The 25,750-nt window shown below is 41.5% G+C and overlaps 1 protein-coding gene and 1 long non-coding RNA gene across 2 annotated transcripts in view; one reads left to right on the top strand and one right to left on the bottom strand.

Moving 5' to 3' along the window:
* The first annotated feature begins 2,386 nt into the window (after window positions 1-2,386).
* Window positions 2,387-25,750, top strand: part of LOC111260229 (uncharacterized) — a 101,931-nt gene continuing 78,567 nt past the window's right edge. Inside the window, exon 1 of the mRNA XM_022832827.2 lies at window positions 2,387-3,402. Within this exon, the coding sequence (XP_022688562.1) occupies window positions 3,290-3,402 (113 nt within the window). The 5' untranslated portion in view covers window positions 2,387-3,289. The remainder of the gene's footprint in view (window positions 3,403-25,750) is intronic.
* Window positions 5,515-17,042, bottom strand: LOC147753983 (uncharacterized). Its single transcript, XR_015310945.1, has 3 exons — window positions 16,753-17,042; window positions 10,000-10,082; window positions 5,515-7,242 (listed from the first exon to the last, which is right to left on the bottom strand). It is a non-coding gene; the product is annotated as an uncharacterized LOC147753983 (long non-coding RNA).

Genomic DNA, 25,750 nt, shown 5'->3' on the forward strand with positions numbered 1-25,750 from the left:
TTCAAGTACCCAAAAGAAATTGGCACTTCTGAAAACAATTAACTTCTAACAGAATTTGCGTTGCCTGTACGCCTCATTAAACATTAAACTTTATAGTCTTAACTACAGTTGGCTTACGAAGAGCTCATATCTTAATAAGCTTAACTTAAATAGATCTACCTACACCATTTACCTTGTCCTTTACTTCTACCATTAGCTTTGTCATCAACGACGTCAAAATACTCCGTACAAGCACGGAATATCTAATCATTTGTTTAAAACATACATTTTATATAATACATTAACTATTGAGCTAACTAGCTACTAAGCTCAATAGCTTTAGGCCCTTCAAGCTGCCCCCTGCAAGCTACAGCATCACGACTAAGCTCAGAGTTTACTGAGAAACCGCCAAACCTCCCCAATGTACCCCCACGAACGCCTGCAAGGATTTGCTATTGCTTTGGGTTCATTACGAAGAAGGTGCCTACTCGCTACCACTGCAAACAACTACGTGGCAATGTGTTGATTAAAAAAGGCCTCAATTCAACTGTGTTTTATTTCACAGAGCGCATCTTTGAATCTTCCTGTTTCATATTTTTAAGCTGATCAAGTTTTTTAAGCAAACGGATCGCAGCCAGTATTCCAAGGACACCCCTCATTCCCAGGTAGCAGATGCATTGTATAGAGGCCCTCCCATTAGTTCACAAGATGGTTAAAGTGCTAGCTGAAATCTACCGAAGCCCAAAATTTTAGAAGGACCACGGCTCTTTTGTTAACGAGAAAGCTTCTGCGGCTTAACAAGCAGGCATTCTACTCTCTGAGCTAATGCCAACAGAATGTCTTAGAGTCGGCGTATTTAAGGTGGGCGATTTTTGCCAAATGCGATAATCTGCAACAGAATAGTCGGCTTTGCTTTATTTTACCTGGCCTGATATATGGGATTATATAGGTGACGAGCTCCATGCTGATCACTGAAACTTAGAGCGATCCACTGCAAATCATCGAGTCGTTGATCGAGAATAGAATATTAGTATGGCTGAGGGCTGTCTGATCAGAGATATGTCCTAGAAAGTGACCGTCTGTATGCAGAGACCCAAGTGGGTCTTGGGTTCGATTGCTTTGTACTTTTTAGTTGGTTTCAGCGAAACAACTGGACACTGACGCGCCTCATAACTATAAAAATCTATCACACGTTTTTTCCTTTACTGCAAAAAAAGTTTGAAGGACTTTTCATTCTTCGACCGTATTCGATTTCGGATACAGACCCACTTAAATACTGTTTGAAAATCATAAACTAACTGTTTATCTCTAATGCACTACCCTAATAGAGTTCTAGCAGACAGCGCGCTTCATTACGAAGCTGGTAGAAAAAAGCGGCAAGCCAACGCATTGGTACACTACATTCCAGATTTTTGTCAAGTTCTGATCACATTTAACTGTATTTTGTTGAAAAAATCTACTTATGAATCTGTGTGTATGCCCCCTATATCATGCCTTGCCCTTGTATGACGCGTGTTGAATTCAAATGAAGTAGTCTGCTCGGTTTCTAGGAGAAAAGGCTTTTCGTCGCTTGATTGAAATCGAATTGAGTCTTTTACTGGAGGGTCACAAACAGCCCATGAAAATGGGCGATGCACACCACCTGCCCAATACTCAAATGAAGACAATCATCTTTGAACAACATGTCCCGTAGCCGACTGCACCATTAGCTAACACATGCGATTTGACCAGAAAGCTGTGTTAGTCGAAGTGCTAGGTACAAAAACTTGTGTCACTGAATTTTTGCTTCGCTCATTTTTTAGCCATAACGATAACTGCAGCAGAACAAGTATCGATCGACGTAACGATGACAAGACGCCGGCAGTTCTTCGGAACAACGTGGATACTTATTCCATGCATAATATCTGTCGCCTTGTTGAACTGGTTAAACTAATAATCATATAGTTGTCACCGTAATAGCGGTGACTACGCGGCACAGTTCTCTTTCCCAGGTCGAAAGGCGATTAATCCATCAAAGGCGAGGAGGATTTCTAATGGTAAGGACGTGCCGTAAGTGGTGAGGGTTAGGAACACAGTGAGCTGTACGTTGGCGTTGCTGTTGCCGCGACTATGATTGCTATTATGGCCGAAATTAATGGCGAAGGCTTCGAATTGTCCACAGAACACGTTTATCAATGTTCGTAAGAGTGACTTCTGCTGATTTAGCAGCACTTCGAAACCATCGCCGCCGCCGCACCCGTCGCAGCAGCTATCGTTGGTAGCGCCCGCTTATTTCTGTCGATAGTCGCGCAGAAATCTATAAGAGAGAAAGATTCAGTTGCCCCTTCGTTTTCGGCTCTCTCCTCTTGTCTAGTCGTCGCTCGGTCAGCCGATTGTACGTGAGAGTTTTTTGGGATCTGCCCGCAACTACGACGAGATGGCACTAACCGTGAGAAGTATTGTACCAGCAGCAGCGCTTTCCTCAGGCAGATCTTTCCATCACCCTCCGTTGTTGGTTTCGCCGCTGCGAGCGGTTTTTTGAGAGGGCATCAGGGCATCGGCCACGATCGGTCTGCGGTGCGTTTCTCCGTTCGTCCCGAGCATCAGAAGATTCGGAGACACTGAAGCTTCCGATACGACAACCTCGTTGTCTGTATTGCGCTGCACAGCGGACGCGATCAGTGACGAACTGCACACGGATTTAGAGCCACTCCTTGGAGAGGCGCTGCGTCTGCCTGTTTACCTGTTAAAAAGCAGAGAAGCATAAAAACAGCACAAGCGTAAATCTCTATACAAATATAAAGAGACAACGAGCAAAGGGGTATCCACCAGAACGACCAATTAGACGCTTGAGGTGATGGTCGTAGTGCGTTTTGAAAGCGAACACTTACAATATCTCAAGAAAGAAAAGTATCCATTTGTGTGTCGTGAGCTCTAATTGTTGCTGCTACTACTACTGCCCAGCAGAAGATAGATAGAAAAGATCAGTCCTGCGAAGTATTGAGGAATCCTTTAACAGCATGGGACGTACTTTTTGACCCCTTGTTTGAGCGGTTCAAGTCGAAGTATTAGCGGACCTAATCGTGAAAGGAGACTGCCGTCCTGAAGAGCAGAGAGGCGGCCAGTGAACCCAAGTGTATCAGTGCAATACATTCGTGAATAGTTGAGTATATTGTTAATGTCTTCAGATGCCTAATTAACAGGCATATCGTTTCGTGAGGGTGGTGTTAAAAGCTCGTCCCCTCATCGAGTGTGGAACGGAATGTTTTTGTGCCCAGGGGTGCGCTACAACCGTTAACTGACGTACAAATTTTGTGCACGTTCTTATACTATGAATGAATTCATCTTGCTGCTCCTCCTTGGAGCACCGGCAGCTCTAGAGGCCCAACAGATTCAAGTCAACCCACAGCTGTTACAATGGGCACTTAACAGAGCTTTTCACAGGTAAGTGCATCACAATATGCCTTCCTCTATAGGTGACAATAGAGTAGGGGATTGCCGAACAGTTTTCGAATGGTCTATCGTAACCGATGGTGCATTTTTATAAATAATGTCACGTTGAAACTAAAAGATTTACTTGTAGCTTGAATTTGCCGTTTATATGATCGCTTTTTTAGCATTGTATAAATGGCCATACTGCTTGCCATGGGCAAAGGATATGGCACCTCATTACATGGTGATTGTTTCTTTTTATTCCCGGAGTCGTAAGATCGACCGTACCCACTCTTAAGCACTGTTCGGAGCGCTTCGCAGACTTCGGGTCCATTATGGCACGCTAGCTCGAGCCAGTTATGCTTTATATCAAGATTCAAACTAGCGGTTTTTAGCCGTGTCGATTGGACTACAATTAGAACTAATGCAAGATGAAATCAGGGATATACAGTATCGAAAACTATTTTCTGTGAGTGCTCGCAAAGAAATGCGTATCTTTCAATCATTCCAACGACTACTGTGTAGTCAGCCGATAATGCCTCTTTCATTCAATGACAGTTGCGCTCATCCACTTCTTTGTTAGCAGTTACTTTATTGGCAACAAACATGCTTCTACTATCAAAATCGTCTAAATCCAGACTTTCATTTCTACCGATACTCATTTCAGAGCATTAATAGGTTTCAATTTACATTTATCTGTATAGTAAGTTAGTTGTGCATCTACATGTGCTCGGTTCTCGGTATGACTATGCCACGGGCGATGAAGCACGAGATAACAACTTTCAGAAATCTGGCACTTTTTTCCCCCCGTGTTTACCTCTGCCCCACCTAGATCTATCTGCTGTATATGGGACATCGATGGTGAGTCTCTTACGGTGTTTCTAATTGTGTCCGCACTCTACCGTTAAAGATCATAATCGCCCTATGACGCTCTTTACCAACGAATGGTTCATTACTGGCAGCCTGCTTTGTCCCATTCAGCATTTTATTGGTCACTTGCCTGTCCGTTTTGCTCAAATCAAGACGGCCCTGCTGCTACTCCTGCTAAACTCTGTTGATGTCAGTCCTTTGCCAAATGTCATGATAATGGCCATTTATGCTACAGCGACATAAAGAGCAACAGCAGACGTAAACGTACATGTGGTAGTGGCAGAGGAAAAGGAAAACGTCTCTCGTTTTCCGCTATGCGCTGGCAGTTCTCGCGTATCGTTCTATTCGGTATAGTCGTGCTTTTCCGAAGCGGGCAGTAGCAAGATAGCGTGAAGCAAAGTAGATCTAAAGACTCGCAATTCATCATTTATAACCTATTTACGGAAACTGACTATACGTCACTCGAATCTACTCTACGCAAACAGACAGAGAGATGCTTATTTGTCTAATCGTCAGCTTCATTTGGTAGCATACGGCCACCTTGGAATGGGGCTCACTAGTCGGGTACGTCTTAGCGAGTGAAATGCTGGAAAACTGGCCAGCTGACTAGGCCATTCTGGTTAAGCAAACAGTGTGTAGTTTCCATAATGGGTTTTGCTGTTGGCCAACTTGGTTAATATGTTTGTGAAGGATAACCCCTGTTTGTATGAGGCTATGAAGATGATATACGTGCTGACATGGCCAGTTAATTCGTAGTGCTGAAAACACTGGCCAAGATACTGTCTACGCGTTGCATACATTATATTTCACACAGAAATGTCTGTATGTACAGCCTAAGAACCACTCAGCCTAAGGGTCAACGGGCTTTTGCATAGCGATGTATCGTTGTTCGAAAAATTTGCCCACTTCTATAGGCCGTTTTCTTTGACAGACGTATATTATAACATAGCTGAGATTAGATCAAGTCATCGTTGACTTGATCTCTATACGGGATTCGAGCCAGCGATGTTTTTCAGCTATAGGCTTTGCTTCTGTGGAAAATTTTCCGGCCTACAGGTTCTAGCCCTTTGGGCAAAGGCAACTTAAATTTCATTTATATCCATGTTATTATTTCTGGGGTTATTTGGCATTTGAATTAAGTATTCGCCAGTCTATGTATATATCTATTATTAGGTAGGTATGAACTGCTTATCAGATATCTTCGAAGGATGTCAAACTTAAATGTGTGAGCAGCTCGTTCAGATCCTTGTGCGATATAATCCTTGTAGCCGACAGCACATACGTGAAATGTTAGACCAACTAATACTGAATTGCAGAGGAATTACATGCGTTTTACTAGTTAACTATATTATCGACCATCAACTTTCAATCTGGCGAAGTGGTCAACATGCAGAAAAGTTCAGGTGACCTCGGGCCTGTGTCCCTCAGCATGTTATTATCTTATTATTTGCTGTGTGCTAAGTTAGAACTTGTGCTATACTTACGTGAACGTGTGCATAGCTAGCTGATTTTCTAGACGAAACGCTTTGTACTTAGCAAAGTAAACCCTTGAACTTACCAAAGAGCAAGGAGGAAATAAGGCCACCGGCGAAGTTTGACTAGAAAAGAGACAAGCCACGAGTGCATCACTTCAGCATCATCATTTCATCGTGTTGTGCTATTTTCGTACCAGTTTCATCCGAAATTGTAGAAATGTTTATCTAGACTTATGGGTTATGTAAATGTTTACCTATAGAAGTCCGAAAAAATGCTTAGATCGAGGTGACACCTTGACAAGGCAGTCCTTTGGAATCAAAAGTAGCTAGCAAAAATAGACAAGCCGTTAGTGTCGAGAAAACGTTGTTATGGCTGAATAATCTAAAGAATTTTTTTTCTCATTTTTAAAATCTTAGGAATCTTTCTTATGAATGTATTCTATATATCTTATTCCTTTTTTGATGTGTACACACATGATGGTGCGTGACCGCACACGTTCTGTACTGTAATAATAAATAATGTAAAGACATATTGGCGTGCATCGCTGTGGGTTGATAAGCGTCTACGATACGTTATACAGATCTGTCTATATATATATGTAAGTCTTAGCCAAAAAAACGCGTTTGGATGCTTGCCCCAAAAAGAAGGACGGCTCATCAACTGTTGTACGATTGAAATAGTGTTTCCAATATCGAATACGTAATGTACGTAAACGTTCCTTTCTTTCTGAATTTCATAATTTAGCTCAGTGCAAAAAAATCATGAAAGATATTCTAAGGCGTGTAAATGGCATTTAGGTTGGAAAACTCACCACCATGGTAGTATTGCAACATAAGAATCCTTTTATCATTATTTCAACGAAAACCGAAAGTTACGTTTGCAAAACTGCAATATTGTAAATAAGCCAAGTCGGAGGAAAATTTATATTATTATTATTATCACTAATAAGTTGGGCGGCCATATAAATTTCTATAAAATTCTTATAACCTATGGAATATAACTGTTTACATCAATTTCAACGTTATGCTTTGTTTGTTTTTATAGCAGACGACTTTTTCAATTCGATACATTCTAGTGATAATCGTTGTCTTATTTGAGAGCCACAATCGATGGATCCGAGGGTGGAAGATGTTCCCCGCGAACGTACGATGTGCATCTGTACAGTTACCAGCCTACAAGGACCTGAGATAATTGCTAGATGTATCACACATGTACCATTACATTGACTGACTAAATAAACTATATTGTAACGCAAACGTAGTTAATTATTTATTATTACTGTTATTATCAGCGGCTGCAGTGCACGCACAGAACTCTAGCAGAGGGATATATATGTCTCCACCATATATTAGAGGACAATGCGGCTCGAGCCGTACCGGTCGGGCATCTTGTTTTTGGGTACAATATGGCGTCAATTCGGTTTATTCATTCGTGGTCGCTTATGGAACATGCTGCTCGCTTATCGATGTTACTGAATACATTTCATTTGTTAGCGATCTAACACTGCTGTGGGAACAGGTAACAACACATAAAAAACACAAAAAAATAAGCGTAAAAAAATCTGTCAATTGGAGGCGTTCGTACATCATATTTGTGATCGTTTGCTCTTTGGCGTATCGGCGTCGCCGTGCTAATGAATGGTATGGTGATAAGAAACAAGAGGTTGGGGAGAATATTATCAACAACGAACCGCTGATCGCCATATTTTGGGTGGCAGCGATTGATCTCTGTATGAAGATCGAAGACCACACGTGACAACCTATGTAACAAGCAATCAAAATGAAAACAGTAATAATGTGACGGACGCGTGCAGACGCTCGTTCTCCCATACAAAGGCAAAGTGAACCGAAAAAAGTATACCAAACTGCAACAGATAATTGAAGGGTTAGCGCATTTGAAAAGTGGACGTGGTCAAAATCATGTGGCAAAAAAGGACGTTTCCTCTGAATAACAACTGGTTACGGTAGCGGACGAGGTGTGGATTTGTATGACGACTATTGTAAGCCTAATACTGGACCCAGGCGTGGGGCGTAAACGTACATATGCAGGCAAGCCAGCTCATCTATGTAATGCTAATTCATTCGTATACGGTATATACACAATATAGTCACCTCGCCCTCACTGAATATAATTTCCAGTGTTTGGTATATGCAATTGTTACGTGACTTTGATACGCACATTTATGATATACGCGTGTGAAGCTAAAATAAGAAAAGGGGTCGTTTCATTCGCTTGTGGTGCGCACGGGTCCGCATGTGGTTAGATGCCCAACGGGAGTTGGGGCTTTTGGTGAAACCCTCAAATGACGAATATGTTTAAGAAATGACATTGTGTTTTCTAAAGTAAAAAGAAGAGGTTCTACGTTGGCTGTTGAAGTTCTTTCTGAAAAACGAGAAGATAATATCTTCGTGGAAAAAGAAAGTCTTTTTTTTTTAATCAAGTTGAAACCAATTTTGGTCAGTGACAAAATAAAGGCTATAAGCCTGGTGTGCATGAAACTGGCGACCCACGCACAATGACTAATGGACAATAAACCCATTCGAGTCAATAAAGTCCGACCTAATGTTAGCAACTACTGATAAAATCGATCGACTATCTCAACAATGAGTTTTGTAGTTATAATTTATATGTAATAAATAGTTACATAGAGCGTGTACGAGCAAAGCACTTAGAAGCTGCTAGGATGTAGCTGCGACCATGGCACTGAACCTCCTGGGAACAATCTATCACCCCGAGGAATGAATGAATTCAGCACAAACAGATATCTTTGATTTCCCTTATGAGCGGGAATCAATGGCTGCTGGAAGCCAGCAATTGAAAGTAGCCATGCGGTCGATTTCACATAGTATTCCTAGTATTTAGCAAGTCTCCTTTCTGGAGGCCGATCGGTCGAATGTACTAGAGGGAACACCCACTGAAACGCCTTACGTTATGGTCACAGGTTCCGGTAGGCAACGTGTTTGTACCAAAGCTAAATGACTGACGAATGAACGATGCGTTTATTCCTTCACAAAATTTACTATGAACCAAGTGATTATTGGAGTTTCGCAGAGTGGAAGCTGCATTTTCCCTTCACCTACATCTGTTTCAGTGCATTAAATTGAAAGGGTTTGCGTGTGTAAGTTGGTGATGATGGATCGTCTCGATCTCGCTAATTTTTACAGGACTCATAATCATATTGTTTAGCGTTCGGCCTAAAGTTGAGAATTGATAAAACATGGTTTTATATAGTATGCGCGGACACTTTTATTTTTACTCGAACAAAACGTTGCAACACTTGATTCTGGCTATGCAAGAATGAGTCATTCCTATGACGATTCCTACAACTACACATGAACGTAGTCTATCGAAACAAGTGGGACAATGGTTGATAGGGTCGTAACTAAGACTAACTTCTCTATAAGTAATCGTAATAAAATTGTCTGACAGGTTACTATTTCGCATCTAAAGTTGCAAAGTAGAGTCAGGCTTAAACTAGACGGTAAGCCTTCTGTGAAAAAAAAACAGAAAATGAAATTATTTCGTGGATTTTTTGGAAATAAGGCTATCGGATCGAACAGGTACCATTGAATTCCGGTTTCTTCTAGGAAAGCATTATTGGTGCCTGCCAGGCTTGGTGTTCTGTAAGTTTATTGTAGATTATTTGATGTAAGCGCGATGTCTGCTTTGCCTCAATCTAAAACATGACACCTGCGAGCTGAAAGAACGATCTTGCTAAGCATTTTAGAAATAGTAGCGCTAAGTGAAGGCGTTCGTTATTTGCGAATTCACTTGCTTGTTCCTACATTTGAAGGTGGGGTAGAAAACACTCCACGAAAAACGAGGCGGAGTAATCTACAGGTTCAGAACCCGTTGACCTTCCCCGCTTGATCGAATAGGCCGGCTGGATTCTTGCCATAAGTAAAATTTATATGAGAAAGTATGACCAGATTCGTCATTGAAAATATGCAGTTTAGAAAAAAACGGGGCTATAGCAGATAATCATGCATTGCCTTATTTTTATGTGATTCAAAGCGATTTTTCTATAAAATCTTTTTCAAAAGATTTTATAGATGTTGTTTTTTCTTTTTTTTTTTTATAGATTTTACATATATAAAAATGTTGCAATCCTTTCTTTGAAATGTATAGCTTACTGGACCAACATCTTTATTGCAAAATATGTTAAATGAATAGTAAGGAAGATATGCTTAGAATAAATTGCATATAAAAGCATATATCAAGGAAGGAGGCTCACAATGATCTTCCAATCCTGTAACCACTTACTGGACACGTTTTCGTGCAACGATCCACGCAAGGACGAACCCACAGCGATCGCCCAATCCTGAACTGGTACATTTTCGTATGTCCTGAAAAGCGAACGTACACACAAATGTAATCTTCCTGTTTACATAAATGAATATTATTGGTTTACTGAATAGTTTTATAGTTGACCGCAAGACAAAATGGGGCTTTATGCGTGTAAATCAAAACTGGCTAACATAATTACGAGGAGGCAGATTACTGCTATGTTCTATACCTGACAATGAATAGCCGTGAGAATCTGGACGAAATCAACGACGAGATGATGGCGTTAAACAGCAGGTTGACAACGAAAAGGTAGAGCATTTACTTCGTTTTGTGTGTGAAGTCTGCTATTATTACCGTTGTTGTTATCATTGCCGCTACAGATGCAGCGATTGGGCGGCCTGGTCAGCTTCTGCTGGCCTGAAGTCATGGCCAAGAAGAGTTTGACGGCATTCGAAAAGGATACGAAGCTGTTGTTTGCGACTTAGAGTGACGGAAGACGTTCGCAGTTATGCACGTGCTCATGTATACATGTATATATATATATATACAAAAAAACACAATTGATATTACTGCGAGTGCGATGAAGGTCATTACAACTGCTTACTGGTTCGTCGTCTACGTTGGGTGGTAACCTTATATTACCGTTATTGTTACGAGGGTAGTCACCTGGTAGACCGCCTTCATTCGTTACCATGGCTATAGTGGACAGCTACGGGTGGCGGAGGTGGAGCTAAACGTGTTTCAACTGTGTCCCCGTCTACCTGTCACAGCATTGCAACAGGTATCTTGCGGGCTATATCAGAAGCATCCTTTCAGCACACATGGTGCAATGGTTTGAACAATCATATGGAAAAAATTAAACAAGCTGATCCGCTACTAGATGAGCGTTCCCACTTCAAGAGAGAAGACACGGCCGCAACGATGGCGACGAAACCATCTCTGTGATGATCACTATTATGAAATACATCGACTAATCTGATAATATTGATTGAGATGGTAATCGAGTACTCTGCGTAAATGATGGGAAACGCGTACGTGAGCGACACGATTAGTGGTGGCCGGAAGTTTTGGATTTCAAGGCCTCAACATGAAATATATTTCGTGATTATATGTGTGACGACGATAATTATTAGACAGTTGTACCACGAAAACATCATTGCAAGAACTGTTCCCATTAGGTTTGGAGCATCTGAAGGAATATTTGGGTATTGTACAGCGCCTTTTAGTCCTGTCTCGTCTGCTAGTAGTGGATGAGTAAACATTAACTCTCATTTCCAAATGTCCGTGATTAGCTCAAGGAGCCGTAGGTACTTACGTTGGTTGAGCTCGAAACTTTTGCCTAGGTAGGACTTGAAATCGAAAGAGTCTTTACGAATGAAGTACTAGAAAATAAAGCTAATTAACAAAAGTGAGAGGATCTTAAAAATACGGCTTTGAAAAACAAGATCACAAATTTCAAACGCAAGGCACATACGCTTCTTTTAAAGAGACCTGCTTAAAGCCGACGTATCTCTAATCCATAAAATAGCAGGTAAAAGCGCCGAAGAAATTCTCAAGAAAAATAATAGCTACAAACCACTGATATCACATAGAGGGTCATTATTTCGCAGTAATAATTTGAATTATAGCATGTTCAAAATAAAGGTTTGACTTGAGCAAAATTTAATTTAGGCATGTAAGGGTTATACATATATATATATGCGTCTACGCCATCTGCTGTATGCTTGTGTTAGTAAGGCGTAAATACGTAACTGCCTCGATGGAACAGCACGCCCTTACGAACACATCGGCATGCTTCTTTTTGGTTCATCTATGATTCGATGCAGAAAGCTTTGTCATTGTTCATTATGCTATAGCTGCGCATATATAACGATCTGCTAGGTCAACTGCCTCGCGAAGTACGCTCAGAGGACTCCCTGGGAACATTGCATCCTAGCGGTGATAACCGATATACCTTTTGCGAAGAAAGGTCAAATAATTTGAAGAGTTTGATGCATGTCGAATAAAAACGGAAGTTATAACATCATTTTTTGGTAAATGGATAGTATATACATGTAGAAAGTATCATGTAACAGTCTATTTGCGCAGTGGCGAAACTGATAGCAGGAGAAAGACTCCTATTTAGATTTCAAGGACATATTGAACCATGTTTATACATCCCTCAGTCGCTGTGTCAAATTGGTGATATCGGTAACTGTTTGGTGGCTTTAAAACCGATTAATGTCTTTTTTTTGGCTGTGTTCGTTTACTTTGTGCTTGGCACTAAATTAAAAAAGTAACTTCATACCTGTACCATGAATCATTCTTGTAATCAAAGCGACAGCCGCTTTGATTACGCATGTTGTAAATATACCATTTTAAATTTATTTACTTATTAATCTTTTAGTATTTCTATGATTCTAGTTATCATTACTGTTACTATTATTGAAGAAGCCAAGGTATGAGTTAAAGGATAAAATTATTCAGCGTCGATCATCGTTCCAAGCAATCTTGTAAGGAAGAACTGCATAGTTCCGGCACAGTTGGGGCTTTTGACGAGACGGTAGTAGACTTCTTCTGTATAGATTGATGGGCACGTTGGCTCGCTACATAAAAACTTTTTGTAGGACACTATATCTACGTGGAGAAGACGCTAAGGACGATCAACGGCGGGGATGAAACCCGGAGCGGTATCATCGGCAATCAGCAACTGGGAAATCTTAACACTGGTTGATTGACCAACTGGCGAGGCAACGTTAGCTTTTAGATGGATAACGTACGGCGAAAGGAAAGGAAAAATATTTAAAGACGAGCCCCCTTAGCGAGGGTGAATAGGGCTGGCGATACGGTTCACAGAGATACCATAGCATGCCACGCAGTCTATTATACCCGCTTCCCACTGCCTCAAGGACGAGCAGTCTGTCAATAAGTACCCACCAGTCATATAATAACAACTGTGACAATAAAATATTAACAACGGCGAAGCCAACAACAGGTGCATTTCTGCCGCTAAAATGACCTCTGGCCCGCCGTGTTGGCCGTCCAATCATTTGATGTCCCTGTGACGCTTAAATAAATCTGGCCACAAAAAGCACACACAGCAGAAATTCTATAAGGCCCATCTCATCCTGTCTAATCCGCTGATTAGATAAAAAAAAATGGGTGATCGTATAACAACCGGAAAACGTGTCGGTACTCGAAACGGAGTGATAAAAAAGTGAACCGATGAAATAGAAGGTAAACATTTTGAAAAAAATAAGAAATCTTAATTACCGTTGCATCAAATTTATTCTAGTTTAAAATTACATTTTTGATGAGTGACTGACTTCAGAGTGACTGAGGTGCTACACTATGCCGTGCGACCCAGTACACTCACGTGTTGGCTAATGTACGTAATTTTTTAGTTCCTAAGAGAATCTGAACGCAGAAAAACAATTTTTTCTTTGTACTCGTTATATTTTACTCAGATGACATTTAAAAACGAATCAGAGTTGAAGACATATCTATGAGGATAATGCTTCTGTGTTTAAAATATGCACCTTAGATTCCTGTCTGACATGAGAAAGCCCGCCCCAAATAATGGCGCAAAACCGTATGACACACGTGGACGCCCAGCAGCTGCCTTATGATGTTATAGATGTTACCTAGGGTCTGAGTTTGCAAACGCTTACGTCAGTGGTATATGATCTGTTCAACATAGGCTTTATGTCAACAGGAACGGGCGAAACAGCCAGTTTCATTTAGTCAAATGCAGGCAGTAGTCCAATCAAAGGCAGTATACGAGCGGAACTACGTGTTCCGAATCAGATCAACCAGAAGCAAATGAATACAGCCTATGTATCTATGAATATATGGAAGGCAATGTGCCCTCAGGAGGGCGGGAACTGGGCTGACGTTAAGCCAACATGCTTCGACAGAAATGTTCTCAGCAGCTGAATTTTCGGATTTTTGTTACTTGCCTTTTGATGGCCGCCCTGGCGTATGGGCTAGGTCTTTAGTGTTGGTTTATAGAAATATGTCAGGTCGAAGCTATTCAGGAGTGTATAATCTGTCGCATCCGTGATATGAATGGAGCGTTTGCTCTTGACTATCTTTATTTCATGTAATACTTATTGCTAGCCAAAGCATATTGTTGTTGCCCACAATTAATGAGCGGTCCAATCAAATATAAACGACAATTTTCAAACCAATAGGTGTGCCTGCTGAACCGAGCATGAACTTTTGACTAGCAGATATTATACCTGAAGGGAAGAAGCGATCCTTGAATGAAGCATCCATTTCTCTAGTAATTAGTGTACGGAAATGTACTAGCCAGATGTAACCTGATCAATATTTTACGATTTAGCTTTAAATATTCACAAATCAGATATCTACATAATAGAAACCTAGAAAAGTTTCGATAAATTCAGGCAACACGTATATATGTACCCCCCAAACAGTTACTCTACCTAAAAGAACAGAAAGGCGTAATTGTCTGTAATGGCACGATAATAAGTTCCTATCTAACTGCTTATTGTGGTTAGTCAACGGCACGCCATTGTTATTAAATTCTTACGTTATTACGTACGATACGTCAGATTAACTACCACTGAATAAATGAGAGACGAATCAGGTTTGTATGCTCTGGTTCCACCATGGCTCATAATCATGTTTTCGGCAACGACACCATTTCCAAAGTGTAATGCGAGGCGCCATCCGGGAGCCTTTGTCCTGCCAGTCGGCCCTTATAGCCATATTGATTATTAAATATTATTAAATTTGTAAACAGATCTCCTCTCATCTACCCCAACGAGAGACGTCAAGCGATGAAAAACACAGTGTTTTTATTTTTTCATAGTTGGTTCCATTTGCTATTGGGCCGCCATGGCAGCGGCTGCATAGTCAGCCGCTATGGACATGGCAGTAGCAGCAGCACCACCTGCTGGGTGATGATGGCCCGTGCCCGCCTGGTCCACTCATCATGAGTAATGATGCCATTTATCTTAAAGTTTTCTCAATGTAAAAGAAAGCACTGATCACTAAACACGTGGCGATATTAATAGGCAAATATGTATAAATAGCGCGGATTCTAGTAGTCCTGTCGGCGTTTAAGGCGATATAATTATATGCCTGACTACAGGACAGAGAACAAAATCGCCATGGCAGCAGCCAGCTACCAGATTACTGCTAATGGTCAAACCTGCGTACGGTCGAATAGAACGACAATAACGATTATTGCAGTATGTCGGACACGGGGAGGCCATTGTAGCTGCGGCTGTCGGGCCTTATCTAAAAGAAGGAACATGAAAGCCTGTATAGTAACGTGTGTAGTCAGAGGCGACATTAAGGTAAAATGTTGCACTTCTCGAAAAAAAAAACGTTTATTGCATTAGACGTTTTTCGAGGGAAAAAAATAAATAAATAACACCGCAAGGAATCGTATCCTTACTGCGCCATTAACTAAATGCTGTATGAAGCAGACTAAGAAGTAGCTTGCCTTTTTCACTACCTGTGTTTGCGTGGACAAAGCTTATTACACTGAATGACTGCACCTAGTCCGCGTATGTCTAAGACAGTACGGCTGCAGTTGCTTGCGAAAATGCCCTATGTGTACGATTTAGCGGACACACGACGATGTATATATATATGCCTTTGAGACTGCTTAAAGAAACAATAGCTTGATATATAGTGTTTCGGTAATAGCCGCTAGGTGACGATAAACGTTAAAATAGCACCCTGTCTGGGCACTCATTTGTACACCGTCGAACCATTCGTTTCATTTATATTTAAACTTTTTAAAAAAAAAACCTACTTTCACATTTAATAGAATATAGACAATTAATGTAATGTTTTGTTGCCCGAGCGCAGCTCTATAATGACAGGTGCAAAAAATCGCAAAAAAACGAACCCGCCAACTTATCTGATGATCGCAACGCCTGTTCATATATAAGTGTTGAACTGGCAAAAAAATAATTTCACCCCGTATGGTTTAGCTTGTTCTACCTACTGTGTTTTGAAAATGCAAAGCTGGTCGACTCTGTGCAGAAACGGATCCCGCTTCAAAAAATCGAGAATTAAATGATTATCTAAAAGACGCACTTTATGATTTGCCATAAAAGTGGAATCGGCCTAAATCGAATGGTGGAACGCGCGTAATACTATTCTAATTGGAATATTTAAAATGGAGTATTTAAATATATCTATAGTATAGGGAAAATAGTACGCATTCCTCCCAAGAAAATTACGTTGGAGACATTTCGAAAAGTGTCGGTACATGCTTGAGGTAAGGATGAAAAGTATCTTTTTTCTAGGTTACCGTTAGCTGGAAAGCTTCAAAGCATCTCAATGCTTATTATTTTTGGCTATTGTAACAGATTTTACATTTTTTTTTTTGTATTTTTATCGACACCAGCCGAAGAGTTTTCAATGCGAATAGACGCTCTATAGCCACCAGGCAAAGTAATGACTAGGCGGAAAAAATAAATTAATTACTTTTATTTGTATGCACTTTACTTTCGATTCTGCTATATTGCTAAATTATGTTGACGATCGCCTGATACGTAAAATCTACGCCCACGTCCAGTACGAAATTAGCGGCGAACGCACTGCTACCAAAGATTCTGTTGACGTATACCAACTGATTTCAGCAAACAGTGCCAACTCTATGAGCGAATATGCAGCGTCAGCAGCTGTAGAATTAGGTACCAGCGGTAGCGGCTGTGATTCATGTATCTATACTATACGATACGATACGATACGATGCGTACTTACCGACATGGCTTGATAGAATCGATGAGCGAAGAAACGCGTAGATACCTTGATTGTCTGCCGATGGTTAAACAGCTGCCGACTATCCGATATCACCACGACGAGCATCGGCATCAATCTCACAACATCAATCATCTTTGCACGACCCCAGCAAAAGGTTCAACTGCCGAACCGATAGAACAGTTCACCTGTGTGCGCATTCGTACATAGATTGTCTGTATACCTATGGGACTGTTGTGCGTGTGTAAAGCGGCTCCTGGAGTCATCCCCCGTTTCGACAATGACAAAGAGCTCGCGAAAATCGCTAGTCGCCATCAACACCTGTTGCCTTTATATTTCCGCCGTTTTAAGTCGTATAAGTGCCCCGCTGCTCATTAATGTGAACGTTTTGCCGCCAGTGGCGTATCGTTCTTAACGTAAAAATGTTCTTTCTCTAGCCGTGGCAGCGATCGTTGTCGATAACAGCGCTCCTGCTGTGAACAGCACCAACGTGCTCGATTTTCCAGGGATTTCAAAGCCACGAAATAATCGGTACGCAATGGCCCTGTACGAGCGCATACATCTAATCAATATGTGTCCAATAGTGCGTAATAAATGGTACTACCTGTTGCTATGATAATAGATTGTAACTAACATCCTGACAGAACGTATTGTGCCTCGTGACACCATAGGGGGTCATCAGCCTAAAGGAAAGTTTAGCGGACAGCGTGGCACATGTGTTAAGATGTCGCAGGGGTGCTATATAATACAAACTGGGATTGCAAAGGCTCTGTAAGAGTTTAACCACAGTAAAATCATAATAATAATTGGCTAACTAAGTCATAAACAATACGTTCCCACTGCTGGGTGTAAAATAGTGGGCACACATAATTTTCATAGGGTTCAACAGCCGCACACAACAGTCCTTTGCCATCTGTACAGGTTCCTATCGCGTCGAGTTGATCAAGAGTCCGTACCATCCTCGAACAAACGTCCAGCTGGTTTGCATGATGGGTTATTATATATATTGTATTATATATGCATACAAACACATTCATGTTTATGCATATCTATTTGCATGCTGTTATCTTTGTGTAGATGACTGGCGTTGTTGAAAACAACTGGTAGACACTCATCATTTAACGTTATGCTGGTGATGAACGAGCCCGAGATTATCAATACCGGTAATGTAGTCATGACTGCAATGATGGATAGGATGATTATGATGCAGGTAGTGGCTATAATTTGGTAAGTATTCGCAGCCATTTCTCAAGAGCAGGAAGGAACGAGTTGGAGGGGTAAACAGTTCTACAGTGCTGCCACCAGTTTGGCCATCGACGTTACGCTATGGACAACAGCGACCTTCGTCCTAGTCTATGCAGGATACGGATAGGCGGATTATATAGACAGATGTACCGTTCTATACAGAACTGTAATTGTAGCCATTTCAATAAGTATTGCTTGTTGCAACTGTTGATTTTTTTAATTGTAGATGTTTGTTTTCAATCTATTGAACTGTCGTTTTTTGTTGCAGTATTGCGTCGTTCTCATATCAGGGACCTTTCCAAGGCCTCCGGAGGCCCACCTCTATCACTGTTATAAACCATTTCTCTAATGCAGTTCTGCACGAGAATGGCGATGAGTGAAATTAGAGTGGAGTCATCCACATGATGAGTTTATTACTAACTGTCTAAATACAATAAGTGTCTTCACCGTTTGCCGCCGATGTTTCCTATCGTGCTTCATTGTTTTGTCCTGTTTGTCAATGAACGTGGAATCTCTATAATGGCCGTTGGGAGCTGTCGTATGGTTGTTTGGGGCACATTTGAAATTCTGGCACTTACTACGACCGAACGGGTTATTTTGGCGTCCACAGAAGGAAAGCGACGGTCGCGGTGTCGAAATGTTATCGGAGTCATAGATATCAGTAGTGTTCTTTAATTGTATGCGCGTACTGCTATCCTATTTGGCGTGTCGCAAGTTACATTAAACACTACCTATTCGAAATGCCAAAAAGCCGTCGTGAGCCGACGCACTTGGCAGCGACAAGTTAGCTACTTATCAGAGACTTTAACTTGTTTTTGTTACACACTGAAACATAAATTCACGTAGTATTCATTTTGTTATCTATCAGTACGGCGAGATCGATGCCTTACGACTGGCCCACAATAGGAAACGAGTAACAGGATAAAAAGTTACTAGAATCACAAACAAACAAATCATAATGCCTTCCTACATAATAACATACAAGGATCCATTTTGTTTTAAATTGAACAAATTTCATACTTATTGGATAATGTCACACCTAAAACAGTTGCTATGGTCTTAGGAAGTGTCAAAAGTATTTCTAAGTTATATTCGTTCATTAGATTGAAGGTCCGCTTACGCTCATATGACGGTTTTATGGATAAAGCCACAATGACAACTGAGCACCTAAGGGCATTCCACCTTCCGGTAATCAGTGTACTAAACCATCACACTGATCATTGTTAGTACACAATCGATTGGCGAAGAAAACTAAGTTTGACACTAAGCTTATTTATTGATTTAACAGGTGCGACTAGCAGACGTTATCTCAGTGATGCGGGTTCCCGTTTTCGACGACAGGTGATCTAAAACAATACGCTTAATAATCCACTTTAGAATGTACTCCTTTATATGTCGTCCTTCCAGCGCAGGTGAGACAAATACTTTCCGGGAATATCGACTTTAAGCAAAGGCCTGTAAGTGGAGGGTTCTTTTTTTACGGAAGAATTCTCATTACTATACTTCATGCCATGCAGGCGTATGCGATTGATCGTGAGCACGTAACATTTTTACGGGCACACCAAATTGCTCTAACCCACAGCCAGTGTTCGTTGTGTATTCTCGATAGCGTCGCCGTAACGTTTACAGGAGACGTTCGTTGAACTTGGAACATTTTTGGGAAACAATATATTGAACAGGTTTTTACAATGGATTGCTGATTGCATCCTTACCTAAAGCTGACATATTCTTTCTGTGTTAATATATCTTATGTAGCTTTGATTACTGATGTGACGTTATCGAAATCCGCCAGAAAAGGTATCATAAAAACAAACGAAGCAAGTTTCACGCGGCGTTAGCGGGGCAAATGACATCCAGTAATTTTTTTAATCAAACGGGAAGATCTCGTTCACTCGATAGATTTTAAAGAAGGCCACCGATTTTCTGTGCAGCAGCGTCGCTTATGCTCCGGTTGGATAGCCGCTTGTTTACGTTTGCCAGTGTTAAATCTGTCCGTTTTGCGATGATAATATGATCAGAGCGTTACGGGTCGATACTTTTCTGTGGTTTCCCTCTTTATAAATTTTAAGCACAGTTCCAGCTACCTTCCGGCCTCTGACTGGTCTCAGATGCCATCTTAACTGACATTCTACTGCCTGACAATCTATAAAAACATTCTCGGTCTAAAATTTGAACTTTGTATGTCATTTATATAGAATGTACTGTTACATAATAATACGTACGTTGGGGGCAACCGACGAACGTCGGATTAGGGTGACTCGCGTCCGTTTCATTCAACGCGTACCTTTGATATGATAATTTATAGTTTCGCTGTTCGTTTTGGTATAAATTGAATGAGCCACAAACGCCTGTTTTCATTACTCGCCACTCAACTGCTCATCATTGAAGCCTGTGTCTCTATATTGCCCATGAGCCTGTCGATCCTCCTTCAGGGTCCTCCTGGCCAAACGAAATACCCTCGACTACAAACTATCGATATGGTATCCAATTTAATATGCAATGAGTCAAACTGTCTCAAGCTTTCGTGCTGCTACGGATCGTGAACTTATAGTAATTAAACAAATCGACTGCTGCATTTGCTGTTCGATACAAAGGCAGTTAACAGAAAAATCTTGAAATCAATATGAAAGCGAACGGGTACGTCGCGCCCTTTTTGTTTTTAGCCAATCGCTTAATTTTGTCGACCGTTTGCCTCCGGTCATCCTCTTAGCAAACGTGGCAATCTCGGAACGGTAACAATCTTTTGTCCAATTAGACGAATGTACTTAGTTGTACCGCTAAACACAGGCCACAAAGAATTCTTGCTAGTAGAGACCAAAATGAAAGGTTCACTTTTTGTTAGAGCCTAAACGAATGCACGATAGGCCCATGTCTACTTTTTCGCGAAACCGCTACGAAATTTTTGATAATAATCACTATCATCGTTAATGAATGACACGGTATACCAAAATACCTCGTTATTTTAGCAATCGATTGTTGCTTGTTTAGTAGCTTCAACGTACCTCTCAATAGATAGATTGCCAATCGATCGATAACACGGCAGCAATGCTCAGTCACGTATTGCATATACGGACAACATAGCAAAAAAATAAAATAGAATTACGGTGAGTTGATGAAAGGCTTGTTTGTCCTGCGACCCTTGCTATCGTCCATTGACTCCTATTCCCATTGAGCCCTAATCGACTCTGTTTGGACGTTTATTTAGTGCTTATTGCTATCTACAAGGTATGTTTACAAGCGTTTGTTAGTACTGGTGCAATGTACAATATTGTCACCAAATTCGTCGGCTATTCCAAGTTAGGGTTTATTGCTACAGAATAATGGCAATACGAACTGTCATTTATTTCCTGTACAGTTGTAAGATAAGATCTAACGATGCCTATACCTCAATATACGTTCACGTAGGCGGCTACGTCAAAAGAGTATCATCGTAAAGTGGACTTGAGAGAGGCTGGTCTATGGGAACTTTAAAAGAGTGATGGCTCTATAATAATCGCTGCTGCAGGGGCAGCAGTACGAGCTGAAGTAGTGCTGGAAGCCGGATCTCATACTGCCAATGCTGTAATTCATTCACTCGTCAGCCCTCGAATGACGCCGATGCGCCGCAATCAGCACCGGCACACCAAGCTATAATTGACTTAAAGAAGCCCCTGGTACACATAGTGCAGCTCGTTCTTAAGGTATCATGCACTTGCCGTGGGCACTGACACGAGGGCGCACCCGTATCACACAGCAACAGCAATGTACGTCGACTTGTATGGCTCGTACGGTTTTTCAGGGGCGATTATTGCGGTTTGTCTGCCAGTTACCACATACTAGACGGCACTCGTCTGATATATACGGTCAGGCGGACAAAGCGACAGAGATCAGACAAACGAATGTACCCTTCATCAGGTATGGCAGTAGATGGACAGGCAATCGAATCGCAAAAAACACGGGAAGGAGAGCAGGGGCAATCGAACTCGCATCACGCAGCTGTGACCGAACGGTCAACGCGCTTCGGAGAATGTTCTCTCTCATCACAGTCGTCACCCGATGGTATACAATCATACCAAAAAAAGTGTGTGTGCATTGGGGTACATGTGCAGCCGACTGTGCAGTATGTTCGATGTGTGGCACAAGAAGAAAGGGCATACACGTTTGCTTGTCTTCCTCGTTTTGCTTCTATTATCCATATAATTTGCAAATAACGTACGTGTCCATCATCAACGTCAAAACCACCACAGATTTGACGAGAGGCAGTGTAAAATTAACATTATTAAAACAAAGGCGTTCGGCATCTGTAATGCGCAATAGCAGTTGGAGCTTTTGTTTGTTGCTCACATGCGCGCAATAGGAAATGTCAAGTTCCGAGCAGAAGGGACTGCCATAATTAAAACTTGTCGGTTTGCTTATGGATTGTGCTAGTACAAAATACCGTTACGGCCTTGTTATGTCACATAAGCACACCATTCATGTTCACGTCATGTAGTAAGTTAGTAACCACACAACGACTCGATATAGACAAGCAACTATTAATAATGACTGCTGAACGCACGTGGTCACCGACATCAGCCATTCGCGGCTCGACGATGATCTATCAGTGAGTCAATCACTCAATCAATCCGACAACTTCATGTTGCACTGTTGAAATCGTAGCTCGATGCTTGTAGCAGTAGAATTATGCTGTCTGACACTTGGTGTGATGTTTACAATACACTGATTATAAATCCGGCCTTCTTTGATGTCAGCAGTAGGGAAGTTTTACATGTTTACACGCTGAGATTGTAAGCTAAGCCATCGTTACGGATTGAAGCAGTAACTGTAGCCAATGAGAAGACATACTGGATATATTTCAACGCCAAACGATCGCGTTTGGTGAAGTGAAGAGCGTTTTCAGATCTAGTGCTAGTGTACATATTAAGCGACCGCAGTTAATATCTTCCCCATCACGCTAGAAGCCAGTGAGGTTATAAGACGCTTGTAAGTTTGTGACAGCCTGAGACAAGGAGCAAGTGAATATCTTTCAAGGTTACGCGTGGGAAGCAGCAATGCCCCGCCGAATGTTATTTACTTTCAGTTGTTGCCCTCGCTGATAATGAGATATGAACGCGAGCGGAGGACTCGGAGATATCATCTGAAAATGTTTAGAGTGAAACTTCGATGCATGCTGATACCGATGCTTTTGTGTCTGCGTTACTTATCGACACCATGATAGCTTCTAGCGATGGTTCAGTAACGCCTGATGGCCGACACAATTTTACCAGCGTCAGCAAAAAAAAAAAACAATATCGAGCGGGACGTTTGGCTACAGCCGAACTCCAATCGATCGCCTTTCGTAGGCTTAGTGAATAATACGAGAGCAGAAATACGTCATATCTCCACTCTCGTGGAAATTGATTGCTAGTAGAGGCTATTTCTCTTATAGTAATGCACACTCCCAAGAACGAAAGGCGACCCTAAGCTACGTGTGCAATTAACAGTAAATATATTTAGTTAGAAAAGTTTTCACAACGAGCTTTTCTTTCTTGAATAAATAAAAACACACTGGGCACTCGCATACACGCACTGGGAAAGTGGTGGCTTTGTCATTACCATAGTAGTTTTTAGAAGATTTCCCCTTGTATCATTTATTGCTATATGGTATAGTCCACTGCTAAGGCATACGTAAAAAGCAAAAACGCCGTTTTATGGACGCAATGTATTACGTTATCATATTTTATATATGTAGGTGCTCAACACACGCCCTTCTAGTTTCGCCGCGCGGGTGTGGCAACTTTACAAACAAGCCCTTTTGTTTTAAATATTAAAGTAAAGACGAACGCAGGTATATGAGCAACATTATATCATTATCCATTACTAGTGTTATTATTATAATCAAACAAACAAGTGATTTAATCCTGCCCCTGTTAGGGATCATAGTTTTTATTCGTGTTATTCTTAGTCGCGGGTCAGTGAAACATGATTAGACTGTGTGCTTGCCGGTTCATAGTCAGCGCTGCGTTTAATATTGTGTAGATTTTGCTCACGTACACCCCTCTATCATCCCGCGCTGCTCAAATAGTAGAGTCTCCTTGGCGTGCAATTGCCGCTATCGTTAAGGGGCCTTCTAGGGAGGTGTAAGCGAACCTCTTTATTTTTAGCCCTGGCAAAAATGATGGAGTCGTGAAATGGTTAATGTTGTTCGGTCCATTCCATCTCAGCAAAAATAGACAACCCCGAATGAATAAGTTGGGGGTCATATGGTATTTTTGAAAAAATGCTTCAAAAAAAGTGCTGCGTATTGCTTTTTTCCACATAGCAATAGATGCACAAACACGCATCCTGTTAGGGATTCATCCATCCAGTAACGGCATCACTGGGCGCGAACAGATAACCGTGCTGTCGTTGCAGATCTAAGACCCTCTTTTGCTCCTGACTACCTATAAATTCAGCTGTTGCCCCGTTCAGCCATCGAGAGAAAAAGTGCAAGCAAAGCAATGTAGCTTCTTATGCTGTAATAGGTGTAATTGGAAAAGAAAAACACGGAAAGAAAGAAAGCCAGTTTAGAGAGAGACCTGGGGGATCTTCTACCGCCAGCATCCCCTTTGTCCGTTTGCCTTCGAAACGGTGTTAACGGTGATGGCGAAGACGGTAGCGGCCCTGTGCGATTTTGCCTTCTAGACATCTATTAGCTACTGCTTAACACGTGTTGCTACTCCAGACACCGAGCAAGGGGTACAGCAGGGATAATAAACATCGACGACGTTCAAACAAATTACTAGTTACAGCTCGTTGTAATCGTCGAACAAATATAGAAAAAAAGGAACAAATGACATAGAAAAAGAGACGACGGAATCGGGAAAAAAAGTAGCGAATTTTATAATATGGCGAATCGCCACCGCCGGTGCACCGCTGTTAAGGTCAGCCTCAATGCGCCTTGCTGAGACTTATCAGCTGCTATACTATTATTCTACTAGTCAATATTAACAAAGTTCGGTAGCCATTAAGCGCACCATTCACAACTGACAGTAAGGAGTTCAATGTTACACCAGTTCACAAAGAGGAGCCATCTTTGTTTCTTGCCCAAATCATTTCTGCAAAGAGATATGGGCGTGATGATTTCGTGGTGGAATATAAGAGGTGCAGCTGGTGTATACACATACGTATCTTTCAACAACACGAAATTCGTTTGGTTAACTCTTTCAAGCCATGCTATGTATTATGAGTTAACCATTAGCCATTTTTCGATATTGCTTCGAAAACTGCTAAGGCGGTCTTGTCGGATTTACACGGTGCTTCTTCGAGCAGATCTAGACACTAGGATGTTCATATCAGCAGCATCTGTCGTTTTGCACTTTGTCTTTCTTTTTCAAGAACGTTTCGTCACCTAACAACGATGAGATCTGAACTAGTGGCAATCGGCATGTGTGCTGCCCCTGCTAGCTATCGCTCTTCGAATAGAGACACGTCTTAGTCGCAGGGTCTACTAGAGCCGAAACGAGCCCAACGTATATGGGGGCTGTACTGCCCCTGCCTCAGATCATATATAGCGTATCGGTAGTTATGGTCTCGGTGCGGCAAGCCGCTAAATCTTCGGCTGACGAAGCCAATGATTGCTGATGTAAACCCCGCCAATGCCATATTGTACGGGATAGATGTCTGATCATGCGAAGAAGCACACACGCAATTAAAATATCAGTCTTCGCCTATGCTTGTGGTAGTACATAGCGTTCAGTGACTTTTGTTACCGTTGAATTAGGGATCAATCAAGTCGGAGCTGTGCCTTATATTTATT

The sequence above is a fragment of the Varroa jacobsoni genome, unplaced genomic scaffold (assembly GCF_002532875.2).
Source record: "Varroa jacobsoni isolate VJ856 unplaced genomic scaffold, vjacob_1.0 scaffold_42, whole genome shotgun sequence".
In the NCBI taxonomy this organism is placed as follows: Eukaryota; Metazoa; Arthropoda; class Arachnida; order Mesostigmata; family Varroidae; genus Varroa; species Varroa jacobsoni.